Below are 19946 nucleotides of genomic sequence, written 5' to 3' on the forward strand. Positions count from 1 at the left end.
GATCTCTTCTCCCTTGCTCTCCTAAGCCTCACACCCTCTCTATTTATAGAAGCAAGAGAGTGGTAGGTGGGAGGTAGGTGGGAGGTAGGTGGCCGGTAGGTGGCGGTAGGTAGAGATGTGGTAGGTGGCGGTACCACATTACAAAATTGCCCTTTTACCTTAGTTCATTAATTGGGGGTCAAAATAACAGTTATTGACAATAAAACTTCATAGGAGATTTTGTCAGATAAACCTTTAGATTATTTTAATTTTAAAAATTTTTACTGTCCTGCATATGTAGGGCTGTCAAAAAAGCTCGTTGTTCGCGAACAGTTCGTGTTCGGTTCGTCAATGAGTTCGTGTTCGATTCGTTCGATAAGTAAACGAGACAAACGCGAACAAATTTTTTTCGTTCGGTTAGTTAAACGAACCAAACACGAACAGTGATGCGTTCGTTCGTGTTCGAATCGTTATTGTTTGAAATATAAAATAATATAAAATAATTATATATAAAAAATTATAGTTTAGTTCTATAAAGTGTGTATTTTTTGTTATAAATTGGAGTTAAATGTTATAAATTGCGTTGCTCAGAAACCAAGGAAGTGATCTTGAGTAGATTTGTTATATTTGATGAGTCTATCAAATTACATACAACACATACTACATAATATACGAGTGATGATCAAAAAGAGATGTCTAGCAGACAAGTAGAATTTCTTATTGATACAAGTACATCCTTCGACATAACTTTTGAGTCAAATCCAGATAATCATGGTGATGCTACATTCTCAACGCCACGACAACAACCATCACAATATTCTATTGTTGGGAATAAAACAATAAAAGAAGTTAAGCTACCTCAAAGGTATAGTGAGGCCAATTTGGTTGCTTATGCTCTAAATGTACCTGAAGGTATCCAGTGTGGTGAATAACCTTCTAGCTATAAAGAAGCAGTGAATTCAATTGACTCTAGTAAGTAGATGATTGCTATGCAAGAGCAAATCAAATCTCTACATAAAAATAAGAATTGGGATTTTGTAAAGTTGCCACAAGGCAAGAAAGTTATTCACTTCATGTTGGTGTTTAAGAAGAAGAAAGACGTATCAAGTGTTGAAGATGCCCAATATAAGCATAGACTTGTTACAAAGGAATTCAATCAAATTATAGATGTAGACCTTACAAATGTATTCTCTTCACTTGTCAAAAATAATTCAATTCGAGCTTTACTTGGCATTGTGACTAAGCATGATATTGAACTTGAACAGTTAGATGTAAAGACTTCATTTTTGCATAGAGAACTTGAAGTGTATAAATATGTAGGAGTCTGACGGCTTCGTGGTTACAGAAAAAACATATCCTATTCGTTTGCTAAGAAAATCTTTTTCATGTTTTAAAATAGTTTCATTGGCAGTGGTATAAACAAATTGACTCATTTATGATTGCTTATGAGTTTAAGAGAAGTAGATATGATAGTTGTATTTACTTTAAGAGAAATAATAATGAATCATTTATCTTCTTGTCCTTATATGATAATAATATGCTGATAGCAGTCAAGAAAAAAAAAATCTTCAAAATATTAAAAGCTCAACTTAACAGTGAGTTTTAGATAAAAGATATGAGGGTTGTGAAGAAAATGTTTGGCATTAAAATTCAGAGAGATAAAAAAACTGGTGAGTTATTTTTTATTTAGAAATGATACATTGATAAAATTTTGCATATGTTCAATATGCAGAATGCCAAACGCGTTAGTATTCCATTAGTTGCGCATGTAAGACTCGCATCAGCTTTGTGTTAACTATCAGATGATGAGATTGAATATATATCTCGAGTTTCATATTCTAGTGCAGTAGGATCTCTCATGTACGTTATGATATGTTATAGTTTAGATTTTTCATTTGTAGTCAGCGTAGTTAGCAGATATATGAGCAATCTAGGTAAGAAGCATTGAAAAGTAGTTCAGTGGATCCTCAGCTATCTATGTGAGACAAAAGATGCTTATTTGTATTTCAAGAGGAGTATAGATAGAGTCATTGGCTATGTTGATTGATATTTGACTGGAGATCTTAATAAAATCATATGACTTACAAGATACATGTTTACTATTAGTGGCAATGTGATTAATTGGAAGACTAATTTATAAATAACAATGACACAATCTACAATTAAAGCTGAGTACATAATAATTACTGAAGATTCTAATTGAAAGGTATATAGAACTTAGTAAAGATTTAAAGAACACCACACTAATGTGTGTTAGTCAGATTGTTATTTTTCTTAGTAAAGATCAAATGTTTTATAAGAGAACTAAATACATTGATCTTCGTTACAACTTCGTTCGTGAAGTTATTGCTCGTGGTGATATTGTTAGGAGCAATATCAATTCTTATGAATAATTATGTGAATATGATGACTAAGGCACTCCCAATAGTCAACTTTGAGTATTGCTTAAACTTGGTTTATATTCATTCATGGTCATTAGATACTTGGAAATTTGTATCAAGGTGGAGACTGCTAAATTTATGACCCGAATTTTGTGAGTCTCGCATGTCATCTCATAAGGAAATTATAAGCACGATGATTGAAGATGTAGAAGCAAATTGAAGATTTAGAAGAAAATTATGAACAATTTAAGATTGTAATCTATGTGCTATTACTTTATTGTTTTTTTTGATTATTTATTTTAAAGTAGTCCTGCTAAGTGCACTCATTTTTCTCTGCTTTGATTTTATGTCGACCAAAGCTCTTCACTTCTAATTTCAAATTTGATATAGTGAATTCTCCTCTTCAGCTCATAATTTTCCCCATCTTGGGTTTTCCACATAAAATTTGTGTTCTTTCTTTTACTTATTCATTGTTTGTTGCAATAATTCAATATAATGTTATAACACTTATTATGTGAGCATTTTTAACCTGCAAGTTCATAACATACTTATCAAAAGGTTGCTTTGGTTAAGAATTCTGGTTCATTGTACTTATGGGAAGGGAATTAGGAGTGAATAGGGCAAAAATTCAAATGAATAGAAAGATATTAAATATCAAGAAAAAATAAACAAGATATATATAGTTTGATTAAGTTGAATCCGATTATGTTAGTGGTCGCAAGTCATATAGGCAGGGACTTGTAAAGGATAAGCATGAAAACTGGAACATAGAAGAAGGATAAAATCTCTAGTGTGCAGATGAAACAAGAAAAGTCTAATACAGGCATTCTTCCAGCATAAAAAAAAAAGCCTCCACCTCTCGGTGGTCTCTCATATTTATATGATCGGCTCAGAGTGGTTACATAAAAAGGAAAAAATATATTGAGGAATAAAAGGAATCTTTAACTCTTTGTGTAATGATTTGTGAAGTATAGTGTTATATCACTATGGGGCTAGCTAACAAAGTAACCATACCTTATCATGCGGATATTGACTTATCGAATTATAGGGCAGATTTTCATAGTTGAATAGGCTTGTCTAAAATGACATTTGCCTAATTAGCTGAATGAAAAATGAAATCGACAAAGAAAGTTTGTCGTGGTCGAATTTGGCTGTCAACTTGCGATTCTTCCAAATATGCTCATAGAATATTCACATTAAATCATGTATCTGATGCAATCCCATACTTTGAACTTGGTTGGGGGGTTTTTGTCCATACATATTAAGAGTCTATTTGGGCAACTACAGCTTATTGAAAAACTGTCACGCAATAGTTGTGTCAGGAAGCTGCTGTGCAGAAGTTGTTGTCGAGAAACTGATTGTCGGTTTGTTTTTTGTAGCTTTACAACAGCTATATTGAAGCTGCAAACAAATGACCTTTATGCCCCTATAGTATACTTTGTTTATAATAAAACTAATCATGCTAGCACATTTCATTTTTGAAAATAAATATCTAGGTTGAACATAAAAAATAAAAACAGACATCTTACTAAATGTTAAGTAACACGACAATCAAATTAAAAAAATGACGATTTAAAAAAAATAATAATAATATGATAATATTATTTTTAAAATGCAGTTGGTTAATGTCTCGAGATAATCCGTCCTACAATGAAAATATTCACGTTTGATCATTATCAACGGTGGAATCCTTGAACCAATCCGCCAACCTAAAGAAATCACAATTTTTTGTTCTTCTCCTTAGACACCTGTAAAATTATTTCTTATAGCTATGTGGTTGTCGCGAAGTAAGCAGAGAAGATTGTAGTCCACAGTAGTTGTACAATGCTTTTGAGGTACCGATAGCCCTCAAGCTCATCTTTTCTGAATATAAAAAAACAAAGCACAACTCACATTAATGATAAAAAATAGTAGCAATACTCGATTTAAGTTTTATGAAATTGTGATGTCTTAGAGAATAGAATGTAAACCAACGATTTCGTTATCACAAAAAGACAATAGACTTTATAAAAAAAAAGGTTTTTGGTTATCTTTAAACCACATAATACCGAGCTCGTATATGTCACATATGTATATCATCTTAAAGACCATCCAAAAGTATCCCAACAGTCATATGCTGAAAAAAGTGAGGTACTTAGTTTCCTTCATAACGATTGTATACTTGTGAAGAACCAATAACATATAAGTCATTCAAAAGAACCCATAAGGTCGAATATCTCATCATAGACCTCTAAACAAAAAAATAAAACATGCAATAAAAACTTACATTAAATATTATACTCACGATTGCCTCACATGTCATCCAAGTGGGAAGAAATACATGCAAAAGGATTTGAAATAGAAGATTCCCTACATTGAGATTCAAAACAGACATCGTTGCATGAATCATCAATACAATAAACAATAAACATTTTCATAACACATTGAAAATAAAGTATCAAAGATGACATCCAAAATTCGCTCCGTTCAACTGTCAACGATGAAATCCGTAATTCATTCGCTCAACTCTATCATATCTCCTGCACTTTCCTCATCCTGACTGTAAGTTTCAGACAAATTCTTTCAACCTGGGATAAATTTGGTTCGAAGCGATATTCATATGCTTAACCAGAAACTTGTGAATGAACTTCATCAGCCATATTGAAGTCAATGTCATTGTGTGTAGGATGCTGTCAAATGCAGTTGTGGTCTTGTGGAGAGCCATTGGGTGAACACAATTTGCATATTCCGCGGAATTACTCATTTTTTTCTTCAAAACTCCAAATGTTCTTCAATGACATCACATAAGAATGAGTCTCTTGTTAAACATCTATTTCCTATCTCGAGTGATATTGTTAGTTCTTTCAAAATCATGAACGTTGTATTTAGTATCAGAAAATGGTTTGAGAAACCCTCTTTGTAAAGGAGTATCCTGTATCAACCAAATAATATTTATCTGACATAAATATAATAATTGGTATTGCAGTGAAAATACCTTCTCATTTATTGAAACTCAAACCAACCTAGGAGTGTATGTGGAAAGTTTTATTTTTGAGTTCTTATGATAAATATGAATATGTGACTATCGTGTGCACTACCTATTCAATCTGCCATAACAAAAGTAAAACACATGTTAAAGTCACATACAATAATGATATTTTGTGTTGGTGATCTGCATCACCCGATGAATGCGACATTCTCATTATTCGACATACACGTGCATTCATGTGTGTTCCATCGATCACTCTAATACAATCTTAAAGCATTTAACGAGGGTATCTGAATTATTATGTTCATTTGAATTTAGGAAAATATTAATGAATTGAATTATTTTACAATGGAACATATACTGCTGGTCCTGTGAAATCTCATTAAGAGTCTTTTAGGATGTTGGATACTGGGATTTGATAATTTATGATGATAAACTGACCAGAGCATTTAACCCAATTGAAAAATATTTACTGATTGTTTCAGATGAGTATTAAAATCGTTCTATGGCACCTCTCATACATTCATTCTGCGATAAAATTTAAAGATACATTATGTGATAAAATTTAAAGGGTTATAGCTAGTAACTCTCTAGAAGTCATCCTGGCAGAGCTATGAAGTTTGTGATTCCGGTGTAATTCTTCTAAAAGATCTACTAATATGAGCTGTGTCATACAAAACATCTTGTTAAATCTTGTTGGGCGTCTTACTAGCAACTCTTCAACTAACTTATCGCTTATGTATGTTGATGTCATACATAGAAAACGAACAATATATGAGTTGTAGTAATCATACATGAGGCAAAACGCAGTTGCAATTCTTTTTCTATGTTTTTCTCCATTCATATTATGCATTGTCTATGTAGCAAACACATATGCATATCATCGAATTAGCTAGAATCATAACATTATTTATTCAAAAGAAAAATAAAGAAACTTTGAAAAGCAATTAACAAGCGTTCAAGAAATAAAATCGGAGCTTATCATAAGTGGCATAAATACTGTCATCTTAAAAAAAATAATATAAAATGTCCAACAAATTAAAATGATATTCATGCATTTTGGTTGTCATGAAAATAACAAAAATAATTGACCATGCTGTCTGAGGTTATCATTATAAAGAACTTCCAAAATTCACACGACTTGCTGAATAAAAGTTGCTTATAATGTGTTGGGATCATTGGTGCATGGTGCAACTAACTGTGAGATTTGACTTCTTATGAAACTACATCATTTTTTTTTTCTAAACTCTAGGACGCTTTGATCGATTAGTGGATTTGACTTCATTGAGGTTCGAGCTCGAGCCTTCATTGAGTCAGCTGTTTGTTCGGCACCCAAGTTCTCAGCTATGCTAGCAAACCCTCGCTCATTTGGGGCCCATGCATGATCGCCCGTTATTGCGACTCCACCAAACATACGACCCATCTCTCTTCCAGCTCAGGGTCAATGCCACAGAATTTGAACTTTTTCGCAGTTGGCACTACCTACAAAGTAATGAAAGATTGATATGTTGATGTATCTAAAGAAAAAAATTGATAAAAGGAGTGGTGGTTTCATAAATCCTCACATCTAATTTCTTAGCCCACTATTCTTCCGAAGCATCAACTGTTCTTTTTATCGAATCCCAACCCAAGCCCGCGGGTCCTTGCTTCAATTCTTTCCAAAATTTTTAGTCCTTTTTAAATTGATCTCATTTATTTTTCAATGCATCCCATCTTATTCCCTTCTCGTGCTTTCCTTATACTTTTTTATAATATTTTCTCAGCCTTCGTTAAAATAAATTGTTGACCTATTTTCAAATTTCACCTCCTTAAAACAAAGGTCGTAAAATATTAGTTTGTGGTCTTTATCCCACATAGTAGATGAATCAATTTTTTTTTTGTTTTAATGATTATGATATTAGCATGAAAAGAACCGATCAACATAAATTTTTTTCACAAAAAAACATAAAGTATCATTTAAGATACCACGACTCAAATGGATGAATAAAAAGAATCATCATCACAAAACCACTACCTCCATACAACCACAACAATATGATCACCACTATCAACATATCATTACCACTGCCAGCTTACCAACACTACCACGAACATCAATACCACACTACTACCACAACACCACACCACACCACATCACAACACACCAACGCTAACACAACTACCAACACCACTACCACACCACACAACCATCACAACTTTACGACCACTATCAACATATCATCACTACCACCACATTACCAACACTACCACCAATATTAACAGCACACCACTGTCACACAACACCACTACCAACACCAACATCACTATCACACGACACAACCATCACAACATATCCACCACTATCACCACCACATCACCAACACCACACTATCGCCACAACCACCATCACATCACAAGCACTATTTCAGACAACTATCACAGAAAATTTCCTCACAGTTCCAATTCTCTAATAACTCAATAAAAAAATATTAAAATTTCCTCACAGTTCCAATTCTCTAATAACTCAATAAAAAAATATTCTACTTCATAATAACCAGTGATTTTCAGGTAGTTGGTGGCTGCTGGTATCTTCTTGCAATTCAACGATTTGCTTCATGCCTAAATCTGCAATGCCAGAAGAGCAACAGCTGCAATCTCATGTCACTGACCTGCTCCACTGCAGGCCTTTCGCCAACTTTCTCAAGCTCCTCTGGTCATAATTTAACAGCATCCACAGGTGGCTGGAATCTCCAAGCTTGTTTGGACGGCGATGGCTCATTTCCATATGGTATATACGACTCAGCTCCTCCTGTGGTTTCCAGCAATTCACTCGCCGTCAAGATTCTTTACCCTGTTTTCTGGGGCCTCATGACTCTCAGGTACAAGTAATCCGAAACCATTTTTACAAAAAATAAATAAATAAATAAACAAATAAAACAGAAGAAGAGAAAAAAAAAACCTTGCTAACTCAAGAGTAAACCATAAATACTTACAATAAACTAACTGCTGCAGGAAGGATCATAATTTAGGGTCTTTCGGTTTGTAGAGAGGTGAATGCGGTATTAAAAGGAATGCAGTGTAATTGAAATATAATGGATTTTAAATATTTTGGAGTTATTTGATTGAGTGTAAAATAAATGAGTTAGTTTATCTTTTCTTTTTTGTTTAATTTGAAGAAAAAAATGAAATCAATATAAAATATAATTAATTTGAAGAACGAATGAAATCAATATAAATATGACCGGTTACAAAGATAGGTGGGCAATGGCTAGTGAGGGGGGAAAGCAGGTAGGTGACAGCGGCCAAAAGGCACCAGCGCCAGGCTTATCGATACCAGGCGGCTAGCCACAGCAGCGCAGGTAACGGTAGTTGGCAGCTGGAGGCGGGCGCCGCAACAGAAGGTTGGTGGCTGCTGCGGTGCTAACAAATACAATTTATTGTATATTTGAAAATTGCTCAAATCTGATAAATTTAGAATACACGAGTTTTAAACTACAGGGTGAATTCAAAATTTACCAAATATTTATATTGTGTTTCATTTTTGTTGAACCAAACACCAAAATTTTGAACACCAATGCATTCCATTGACACCACACCATAAATTCAGCCAACCAAACAACCCTAGGCTCATCCTAACTATTTGGAATTGGCATTATGACACCCTTTTTTGTTGTTCCAAAACAGTGCAGCAGAAACCAAGTCCACATATATTTTGAGCAATCCTTCTTCCTTTGATAAGCTAATGCAGAGTTTTCTTAACATATTTGGAACTTATCTTTCTATTGAAACAGCACTTTTGGCAATAATCTGGAACCAACGAGCCAGTGGTTGGAAGTGATATTCAGCATAATTACTGTGCTGAGTGGTCTCATGCTCTTCACTTTACTGATAGGAAATATTCAGGTCTGCTACTCAGCCTCAATATTAGCCTGTTTAACAGTCATGAATGCTGATGCTCGTGCTTCTGAAGTCTGGGACTTACCTGCAGGTTTTCCTGCATGTGGTTATGGCGAGGAAGAGAAAGATGCAGCTAAGGTGTCGAGACATGGAATGGTGGATGCGGAGGAGACAGCTTCCATCACGACTAAGGCAGAGAGTGCGACAGTATGAGCGTCAGAGATGGGCAGCGATGAGAGGGGAAGATGAAATGGATATCATTCAGGATCTTCCTGAAGGGCTTAGAAGGGACATCAAGCGACATTTATGCCTAGAACTCATTAAAAAGGTACTACAGACCAAATCTATTCTTTAGGTTCATATTGATAAGTCACTACTCTGATTGGAGAAAAATAGTGCATGCCCTAAAAATGAGAGCTGGACGGAGAAAATTATAATTTTTATGTAGTGCTTATTGTTACGAGCAAAAGGAATTCGTTAAAGGGGTAATTCATTGTTACTCTCTATGTGCTTTGTTAAGAAAAAAGAACACAAATTATCATCGACTAAGATAAATTGCACAATCAAAAGCACACAAAATTTACGTGAAAAAACACGTAAACGGAAAAAAATCACGAGAGGGTTGGAGCTGAACTACACCAACAAAGAAAAGAGGTGGAGAGTGTCAAAGTTTTGAGAAAAATATGCTAAATTCTGAATAGGCTCAATGTCTTTTCCCTTGCTTTCATTCCATTAAATAATAATCTTACAATTTATTTTAGGAACAAAATATTTTGTATAATCTATTTTTGGTAACTTAATACATATTCCTAATCTAAATATTAAGCTAAAAGGGAAATAAATCATAATAAGGATATTGAAAATAATTTAAATAAGGAAGCTCCTAATTATAGAAAACCCCTAATTTAGCTGCCTAATTTTCGTCCTTCCTGATTGACATCACACTTCAAATTGTTGCTGACTGATCAGGAAGCCCCCTTCAAATTGATGCTGACTGATCAGGAAGCATCAATTTGCCAACAAGAAACTAATAACACTGTTGGGACCAAAAAATCCTCAAGCCGTGAGTGCAGAAGCCGAGAATGTCGAAGCTTCAGAGACAACTCCTGAACTATAACATGATTTGAGCAAAGAAAAACAAGAAATTCTTTATCATTGTTGTCCAGAAATTTGAATCATAGCCACAATGAATCATAGCCACAAGAAGGATCACAAGAAGGATCTGCTTCCAATTACACGATCCAAATGCTACTGATCATAGTTCACAAATAGGATCTAGTTACACGATCCAAATGTGATATATCATAGCCTACAAGTAAGATCCGTGTCCTAATTTAAATGCTACCGATCATAGCCCGCAAATGGCATCCAGTTACATGACCCAGATGATATCGATCATAGCCTAAAAGTAGGATCCACATCCTGATCCAAATGTTGTCGATCATAGCCCACAAATGGGATTCAGTTACACAATGATCCACATCCTGATCCAAATGCTGCCGATCATAGCCCACAAATGGGATTCAGTTACACAATCTAGATGCTATCGATCATAGCTTACAAGTAGGATCCGCGTCCTGATCCAAACGCTACACTACATAGCCCACAAATAGGATCCAGTTACATCCAATTACACGATCCAAATGTTATCAATCATAGCCTACAAGTAGAATCCGCGTTCTGATCCAAATGCTACCGATCATAGCCCACAAGTAGGATCCGCGTCCTGTTATACGATCCAAATGCTATTGATTCTTTATTGATTTATTGATTCTTCCTGCGATGACGAGGACGATTTGTTCTCTGATCTTCACCCTAAAAGTGCTAAAGCCGAGATGTCGAAGTTGTGGGTCTAGGAAGGAGTGTTGAAGTCTTCAATCATTGTTGTTAAGAAATATATACCAGAGCAGTTGATGTGGTATATATATAAATCAAACAGGAGAAAGATCGACGGAGCGAAAAATAGAACGAGAAAAATTACACCAGAAAAGAACACACAGATTTACGTGGTTTGGCAAATTGCCTACGTCCACGGAGTTGCAGAGGATTTTACTACTTGAGGAAATTTACACCAGTCGATCACCTCGACTTACAAGAGGAATCACTCACTCTTTGTTGCTCTCTCTCTTCTTCTCTCTCTGTTCTTCTCTCTCTACACCGAGATACGCCGAAGAAGACAAACTTACAAGAGAAATAAACCCAATTTCTCTTCTGCCACAAGCCACCAAGAAGAAGCCTAGGGAGAACAATCTTCTTCTTCTTCTTCCTTCTTCTTCCTTCTGCCGCAAGAAACTACTCCTCCTTGCACTTCTTCTCTTCCACTGTCCCGTGGAAACCCGAAGAACTCTTCCTCCATCCCGAGGAAACCTAAAGAAGAAAATCGTGACTTCTTGTATCTTACAGATATGAAGGAGAGCCTCTCCTTTTATCACGAAGAGAAGGGAGCAAAGAGATGCTTCTCTTCGCGAAATAGAGGAGACGGGAAAGGTTTCTGGCGAAGGGATGCTTCTCTTCGCAAAAAAGAAAGGAGGGAGTGGTTATTTGTGAAGAGGTGTGACCCTTCGCGACCGTACTTTCGCGAAAATAGAAGGAGAGGAGGGAGCAGGAGTTCACGGGTTGGGTGGACCTGACTCCACGCCAATGCTAACACTTGGGTGCGACGAAGAAGCCGAAGTAGAAGCGGACGAAGCCAAAGCAGAAGCAGTCGAATATGCCGCAAAAGCAACGATGGCTAGCGAAGGAGATCCGAAGCAGATGAAGCGAACGAGATCGAAGATTGCGGATGAGACTTGAATCACAGACAAGATAACAAATGTATATAATCACATATCACAACTGGAATCAAATGCAGGAGACATAACCAGACGCGGGAGATGGAAGAAGGCGAATCGAAGGCGGGAGATGGAAGAAGGCGAATTGAAGGCAGACAAAGCAGTCGCAGCAGACGAAAATTCTTAAATGGGCGAATCGAGGCAAATAAATAGTTCTTCTATTATAGCAAGAAGGCCAGCGGGAATGAAGCCTTGACGGTCCTCTAATAACTACCGGTGGTTAGGGTAAAATTTTGGCTCTGATACCATGTTAAGGTTTTGAGAAAAATAGGCTAAATTCTGAATAGGTTCAATGTCTTTTCCCTTTGCTTTCACTCCATTAAATAATAATCTTACAATTTATTTTAGGTATAAAATATTTTGTTTAATTTATTCTTAGGTAACTTAATAATACATATTCCTAATATAAATGTTCAGCTAAAAGGGAAATAAATCATAATAAAGATATTGAAAATAATTTAAATAAGGAAGCTCCTATTTATAGAAAACTCCTAATTTATTTGTCTAATTTTCATTTTTCCTGATTGACAGAATGAAATGTAACTTGGAGCTTCACTTTTGATGGAATTTTAATGCAAGATGGAGATTTATAAAACAATCACTTAAAATTTCTTGTGAAATATAATATCTAATATATTTCTTGCGTAATATATTTGATAATAAATATATTTTCTTGCTTAATATGTTTATTTCCAAATAAATTTGATATCAAATGTATTCTGGTTAAATATATTTTTTCTTAATTCTATAAATATTCATGACATTTCATGAGTTGTGGGGTGTGGAAAATTAAGCAAGAAACGAAGAGGTTTTGTATTCGGCTTAAATATTAACCTGAGTAAAATTTAATATCAATGGACTTGGTTCGCTCGTGATATATTTAATATTTTGTCAGATTAATAGTACTTTAACTATCACAAAATAGTCATCTTCATAGACTTCCCGTTAAACTCTCTCAATAAGTCTCTTAACTAAATGACTTCTCATATACCATCACAAACAATCATATATTTGGCCTCAGTTGTAGAAAGAGTTATACACCCACTAGTATCATTAATAGGTGACTACATCATAGTCAAACATATATATACAATCACTCTATATAGAGTATATCATTCACAATTTCATATAACTCAACATATAATACTATAATGTATCAATTATTTCATAATATGTGACTAAGCATTCATATTGAGATAACTGTTAGAATTTAATAACAAAAAATTCAAATTTATTAATCAAGCATGAATAACAATCCATAAAACTAGTTTAGAAGAGATATTAAAATATTACTATAATTTAACACTATGGGTATTCACCTCGATAACTCTTAATTTGATAAGATTTGTCATGACATTGATTCTTCTAAATAAAAATTAAAAACTTGTAGTAAACGTGATATAAAATATAATTTTTTTAATTATTTTAATAAACTATTAAATGCAATTTATGAGATCTCGCTATTTTTTTTATTCAATATATATATATATATATATAAATGCGAACAAGTTTGGTTGGCATCCTCGGTCTAAGACTCCTTATGTTGAGAGTTCAAATCCTCTCTGGCACAATTGGTTTTAAAGAGGTGGTACTCGAATTGTTAGGCACATTAGGAGTGATTGGAGGCTCGTATAATAGCCTCTGACCATTTATTTAATATATATATATATATATAAGTTTTATCATTAAATTAATTAAATAAGTTTTATTAAACTTAATGCCTTGAATCAATCAAGCCCTAAACCCTGCGCAAAAAGGCTTCTTCCTCTAAAAAAAAATTTGTCCAAACTCCGGACGTAGAGTCCTATCAAATATTGCCATGTGTTATTACGGTCCCACTAAATAAAAAATGAATTCCGCCGCTTAAAAATTGAGTGATCTGCCCTGCAATAATTCCCAAATAACATCTAAATAACCTCTTAATAATCCCGCAGAACCACCGCAATAACCCCCTGCTCGTTTCCTCTCTCTTCTACAATTCTTCGCTTCATCTCCTCTAGGGAACCGAAATGGAACCGTTACAAGTATGATTAATCACACAACCAAATGCATATAGAATTTACATGAAAAAGTCTATAAACAGAAAAAAAGCCACGAAAGAGCTGGAGCAAAAAAATCAGTAATAATAAAAGATGGTCAAGGATTAAGCCAAACACAAAACCTTTTAATTTCTTGCTTGATTTCTCACACCCCACAACCCCATAAGAATTCATAGTCACAAAAGAATACATTCGAAGAAAACTATATTTGGTATCGAATATATTAAGCAATAAATATTTTTGGAAACAGATATTTTATAATTTTTTTTTCCAAATATATTCTATAAAAAAATTCAAGACATTATTTTACATGCTTCATGATCTAATACTAAAACATTTAATGTCATAATGATGGTCTGTTGGTCAGGTTCCTCTATTCCACAACCTGGATGATTTAATCCTAGACAACATATGCGACAGAGTCAAGCACTTGGTATTCTCCAAAGATGAGAAGGTAAGTTAAGACTCACACAGAGTTATCATAACAACAACAGGTGAATATTTTTACTTCTCTAAATCAGGTAATTAGAGAAGGAGACCCTGTCCAGAGAATGATATTTATTGTTCATGGTCGCTTACAAAGCATCCAGTGTCTGAGCAAAGGCATGGTTGCAACAAGCATGTTAGGCCCTGGAAATTTTGTTGGAGATGAACTCCTTTCATGGTGCATCCGGCGACCATTCATTGATCGCCTCCCACCTTCCTCTGCCACATTTGAGTGTGCCGAGCCAACCGAGGCCTTCAGCCTCGAAGCACACCACCTTAAGTACATAACCGAGCATTTTCGTTACAGATTTGCGAATGAGAGGCTCAACAGAACAGCAAGATATTACTCGTCGAATTGGCGAACGTGGGCGGCTGTCAACATACAGCTAGCATGGCGGCGCTACAAGAAGAGAAGCATGAGTGGTGCTGACATAACGATTAAAACTGAAGATCACGATCGACGGCTGCGGCTTTATGCTGCAATGTTCATGTCCATCCGGCCTCATGATCATCTGGAGTAGAGTAGAGATGGAGAGAGAATAAAAGTCTTTTTTTTTTTACTTGGATTGGCCTTCCATGGACTCAACAGAAGCTCAGAATTTTTATTGGACAGGTTTTTCAGAGATGATATTACTGAGCTATGATTCTGCTATATATTGAAGGAATGAATAAGTACAGTTGCTGCGCTGTCCTGACAAACGATGATGGTTTTAATGCCATTGGGCTTAGATTGGGTGTAGAAACTGAAGACTTGGGTGAATAATTTTATGAGTCATCCTTCCCAAATGAGCAGAAAGAATAAGGCTGAGCTAATTTTCATAAGGTTAAGAGAATGGAAACCTTCAACTTCAGCTATCATTTCAACAAAATAAGCCTGAATTATGGCGAGAGTTGACAAATTGTTGAGGTTTGAGTCTGTAATCTGCTATGAATTTTCTCATACTGTTCTGAGTTCTGACATAAAGCTTGTCCAGGCCTCTTTTATGCTCATGATTTTAAATGTCATTTGTTTAAGAGATGGAGTGTGGCTAGGGGTGGAACCAACATTATAATATTGGATAGGGGGCGGCATAAAATTATTAAATTGCTTAAATTGCATAAGCAAAAAATTGAAATTATTTTGCATAAACACTTAACCTATACATGGAAGAAATGGGCTTATATAGTCTTATAACTTTCTTTACGAATAAAATCCTTGACTTCTTCAATATTTCTTATGTACAAATAGGATCCTAAACTATATGCAATTCTCAATACTCCCTCTCAAGATGGGCAAAAAATATCCACTAATCCAATCTTGTTACACAACCTAGATAGATTTGATGAGCTAAGTCCCTTGGTGAGGCTCTCAACTATTTTCTCTTTAGTAGCTACATGAGTTATCTCAAGTAGTCTACTATTCAACTTCTCCTTTATGAAGAAGTTATCAATCTCCACATGGTTGGTTCTATCGTGCTGCGCTGGGTTGTTGGCAACGTTGATTGTTGACTTGTTGTCGCACCACAACTTCATTTGAGCTCTTTGACCCACCTTGAACTTTACCAATTGAGTTCTCAGCAGTAACATCTCGACAACTTCCAAGACCATGACCTTATATTCTGTCTTTGACGTTGACCCTGCAATTACCGACTACTTTTTGCTCTTCTAAGAAACCAAATTGCCCCCTATGAACATGTAGTATCTTGATGTGGACCTCTTGTTATCAGCACAATTAGCCAAATCAAAGTTACTATAGCCCTATCCCGTAAGGTCTTGGGCAGATATTTTCGCAGCATATGCAAGGTATCCGATGAGACTCGTTGTCGGGATGATTTACGTCTCACTCTTGGCGGATCTCGTCGTTATCGAGCGGGGAACCATTTCTAGAGCTTGGACTTATCCCGGGCTCTAAGACGTGGTTTCTCATGCATGCTGTTTAATCATCGGTTGATTGCTTATGTCAAAGGGTTACGCCAAACTTCACTATATATGAAAATTACTTTTTTTTTTTCTTGGGCCAAATGGGGGCTACACCCAACTTCACTATAAAGAAAACGTTCAATTACACTTGAGAATCAAAAAATAATAAGAGACAAGTTACAATTATGAATTGTAAAGTATAAATGAAACCAAATAAAGCTAGAGCAAATATATGAATCATGACCTATCAGGCTACCAAAATGTTTGCTCACATATTTGATGATAGGCTCATAGTTTGCTTTTCACTTATATGTTAGAGTAATTGCTTATTACTCCTAATGATATCTTCTACATGAGTTCATGTTTAGTAGGGAAAATGTTAAAATTAATTAAAACTAATCATTCATTTTTTGAAAGTGGTTGCTAGTTCATGTTTATGCCCTTAAGCACAATCTATTAGAACATAGAACTTAACACGAATTCGTGCTAAGTCCATATGTATGATTATGCTAATTTGTACATGTATTGTGCCTACTAACATCTATTTTATAAGTTAATTTAGACTTTCATTTTAGAATTCACAAGATAATTTAAAATTAGAACTAGGTGTGGGACCAATGATACTAGAATGAGCAATGATGAATTGTGCAGTCTCATGGTGCACTACATGAACTAGAAGGACTTATAGTATGAAAAAGAAGGAAAATTAAAAATGAATAATGGGAACACCCTTATAGGCCAACCAATGAGAATAACCGGCCTCTTTAAGAAAGTCCATCTCAACTTTGGTTAGCCTTTAAATTTAATTGATAATGCATGCATATAGTCGCATACTTACATCATCTAAATTGATTTTAAATAATTAAATAAAATATAAAAATGATAAATTACTATGTTAATTAGAAGCATTACGCACAAGTCAAAGTCAGGTCGCTCGAACGATAGAGTTAAGTTGTAAGTTCCACTAATTCTACAAATTTAAAAAGAGTTCTAACATTTATTTACGTTTTGAACTTCTCCGTTTCTTTTTTTTTTTTACGGGATAAACCCTTACCTCCTAAATTTTCTTATAATTTTATATCGTTAGAATGTAATTTCTAACTTTCTAATAAAATGAATAACTCCAATAAAATAAATCTCAATGTTTGAAATATAAAACCGAAGACATAATATCAGAGCACTACTCTTCTCAATATTCGAGCATTTTTAACTTCTTCTCCTTCATAATTTGAACAGAACCATTCTTGCTTAATCCTTCCTTATTGATTAGCAAAATAGTAAGCTTGAAAGTAAACATTAAAATTTATAGAAACTTGAACCACTAATTATGAACCACTAATTTAATTGAAAGTGTTATTAGTGGATTACTTCCCTATTGAAATAATTAACTACAGGGCCTTTCTTTTATAGGGAAGTTGTACCTAGATTAAATAAATTCTATTTTACCAAATTAAACAGTAAAATAATATATGATTTAAGCATACTCACTGTCTGATATAAACATGTCAAACCTCTTATCTTACTATCTCAAGGCCTGCTTCAAGTCAGAGAGGCATTTCAACAATCTGCATATCAAATCTTGTTTCTTTGGAATCTCTTAACCTCGCAGTTGCATCATATATAATTCCTCCTTCATATTTCCTTGCAATAAAGTTATATTTACATCCATTTGTTCCAGATGTTGATCTTCTCTTGCTAATAAGATCAACATGACTTTGACACCATAAGAGAAAAAGTTTCAATATAGTTGTAGTCCACTTCTTTCTACCAAAGCTCCTTCACAATAAGTCTTACCTTATAGAGACTAATACGATCTGACTCCTCTTTTAGCTTGTAGACCCACTTGTTGTATGTTATTTTTTTTGTCCAGTTTGTAAAACAGTCAAATCTCAGGTTCGATTTGACTCCAAAAAATGTATTTCATTATTCATGGCAAGCTTTTACTCCTTTAATTCTTCAACTTTAGTGGTTTCCTTATAGCACTCTAGGTTGCCACTATATGTTAACAACATATATTACAAATAAGGAGAATACCACCACTATCACTTAGGTCATGGTGACGAGTTGCAATAACGCCTGTAAGCCACATAGGACAGAGTTGGGAGTTGTATGAGCTATGGACGACTTTGGCTGTAGTTAGTCACATATACCATGATAGTGAGCTACAATAACATTTATAGATCATAGAGGTTGAAGTTGGGAGTTGCATGTAGGCTATAGTGGTGAGCTACAATAATGTCGATAGGCCACAGAGGCCGAAGTAGCTATGGACTATATAGATCATAGTGGAGAGCTACAATAACATCCGTAGGTTATAGAGGTCGGAGTTTGGAATGACGTGAGTTGTGAATCACATAGGTCGTAGTTGGTCATATAGGCCGTAGTGAGTGACTATAATAGCGTCACTTGGCCGTCAAGGTTGTAGTAAGGGGTTGCAGTTGGAGCAAATCATATAGGTCGTAAGTCTTAGTAGGGCGATGTGAGGTGAAAAATTCAGGAGTTATAAGAAGTTCATCATATTCTTAGTACAACAATTATCAGCAATTATTGTGGGGTGTTACACCATCTTTTGGGTGCGCCGTTACACCAACTTTGAGATGTGTTGTTACACTAACTTTTGGGCTTGTTGTTACACATTTTTGGGGCACATCATTGCACTGTCTACATGGTACATCATTGCACCGTTTTTGGAGCGCGTCGTTGCACTATATTCAAGGCGCGTTATTGCGCATCACTTTTTTATCCTACAAGGAACTCCGATGGCAACAAGAAGAGAGGAGGCTGATAGTGGCCGACGACGGCTGAAAGCGGTGGTCGATAGTGGCCGAAAACTACGGGAGCAAAAAGTGTTCATCGGGTATTTGGTTAAGAATAGCTATGAAAATTGGTTCCTTCTTCTCCTTTAGGTCTAGGCCCAACTTCGGTCCCCAATTTTCATGAAGGGGGTAGGGTTCTATTTATAGAATATAGAAGTCTCTCCCCTACAAATAAGTAAGCAGATTGATCTATCAGACGACCATAGAGATTCTCATGATCAAAAGAGTTTTATGGACATTTAAGTACCTTCATGATGTCAGAAATTTAGTGATGTTAAGCTTATTGCATTTGTCTTACCTAAATGCTCTATTTAATTATAAGCTTGTCAAATTTAGAATCCATTAGACCTTACAATTAACATCTCAAAGCTTCCAAATGTGGTTTAACGGCTTGATACAGACTCAAATTGGGTCAATTTTGATGTCATTGGGTCTGCTTTGTCAAGCCGGTCGGTTTGACTATAAGCTTGTTTAATGTGGAGTTTTGGATGATTTTTAATTTGAATTTGAATGTTTTCTGCTTTAAAAATGTCTAGAAATTCATGTCAAATGACAAAATTTATTGACAACGAATTATTATAATTTAACTAATGAATTTGCCATAATTCATATCGATATATCTATTTTAAATAACTAGATATGAGTGGGCGTGTATCTATATATATATATAT

General features: G+C 34.9%; 1 protein-coding gene across 1 annotated transcript in view; it reads left to right on the forward strand.

The window, feature by feature from the left end:
• The window catches only part of LOC110025847 (cyclic nucleotide-gated ion channel 2-like), a 27804-nt gene extending 12179 nt beyond the window's left edge, over positions 1–15625 (forward strand). The window contains exons 4-8 of the mRNA XM_020726520.1: positions 7876–8186; positions 9099–9210; positions 9296–9532; positions 14442–14528; positions 14596–15625. Coding sequence (XP_020582179.1) covers positions 7876–8186; positions 9099–9210; positions 9296–9532; positions 14442–14528; positions 14596–15081 — 1233 coding nt within the window. The 3' untranslated portion in view covers positions 15082–15625. The remainder of the gene's footprint in view (positions 1–7875; positions 8187–9098; positions 9211–9295; positions 9533–14441; positions 14529–14595) is intronic.
• Positions 15626–19946: the final 4321 nt, after the last annotated feature.

The sequence above is a fragment of the Phalaenopsis equestris genome, unplaced genomic scaffold, assembly GCF_001263595.1.
Source record: "Phalaenopsis equestris unplaced genomic scaffold, ASM126359v1 Scaffold000335, whole genome shotgun sequence".
NCBI lineage: Eukaryota > Viridiplantae > Streptophyta > Magnoliopsida > Asparagales > Orchidaceae > Phalaenopsis > Phalaenopsis equestris.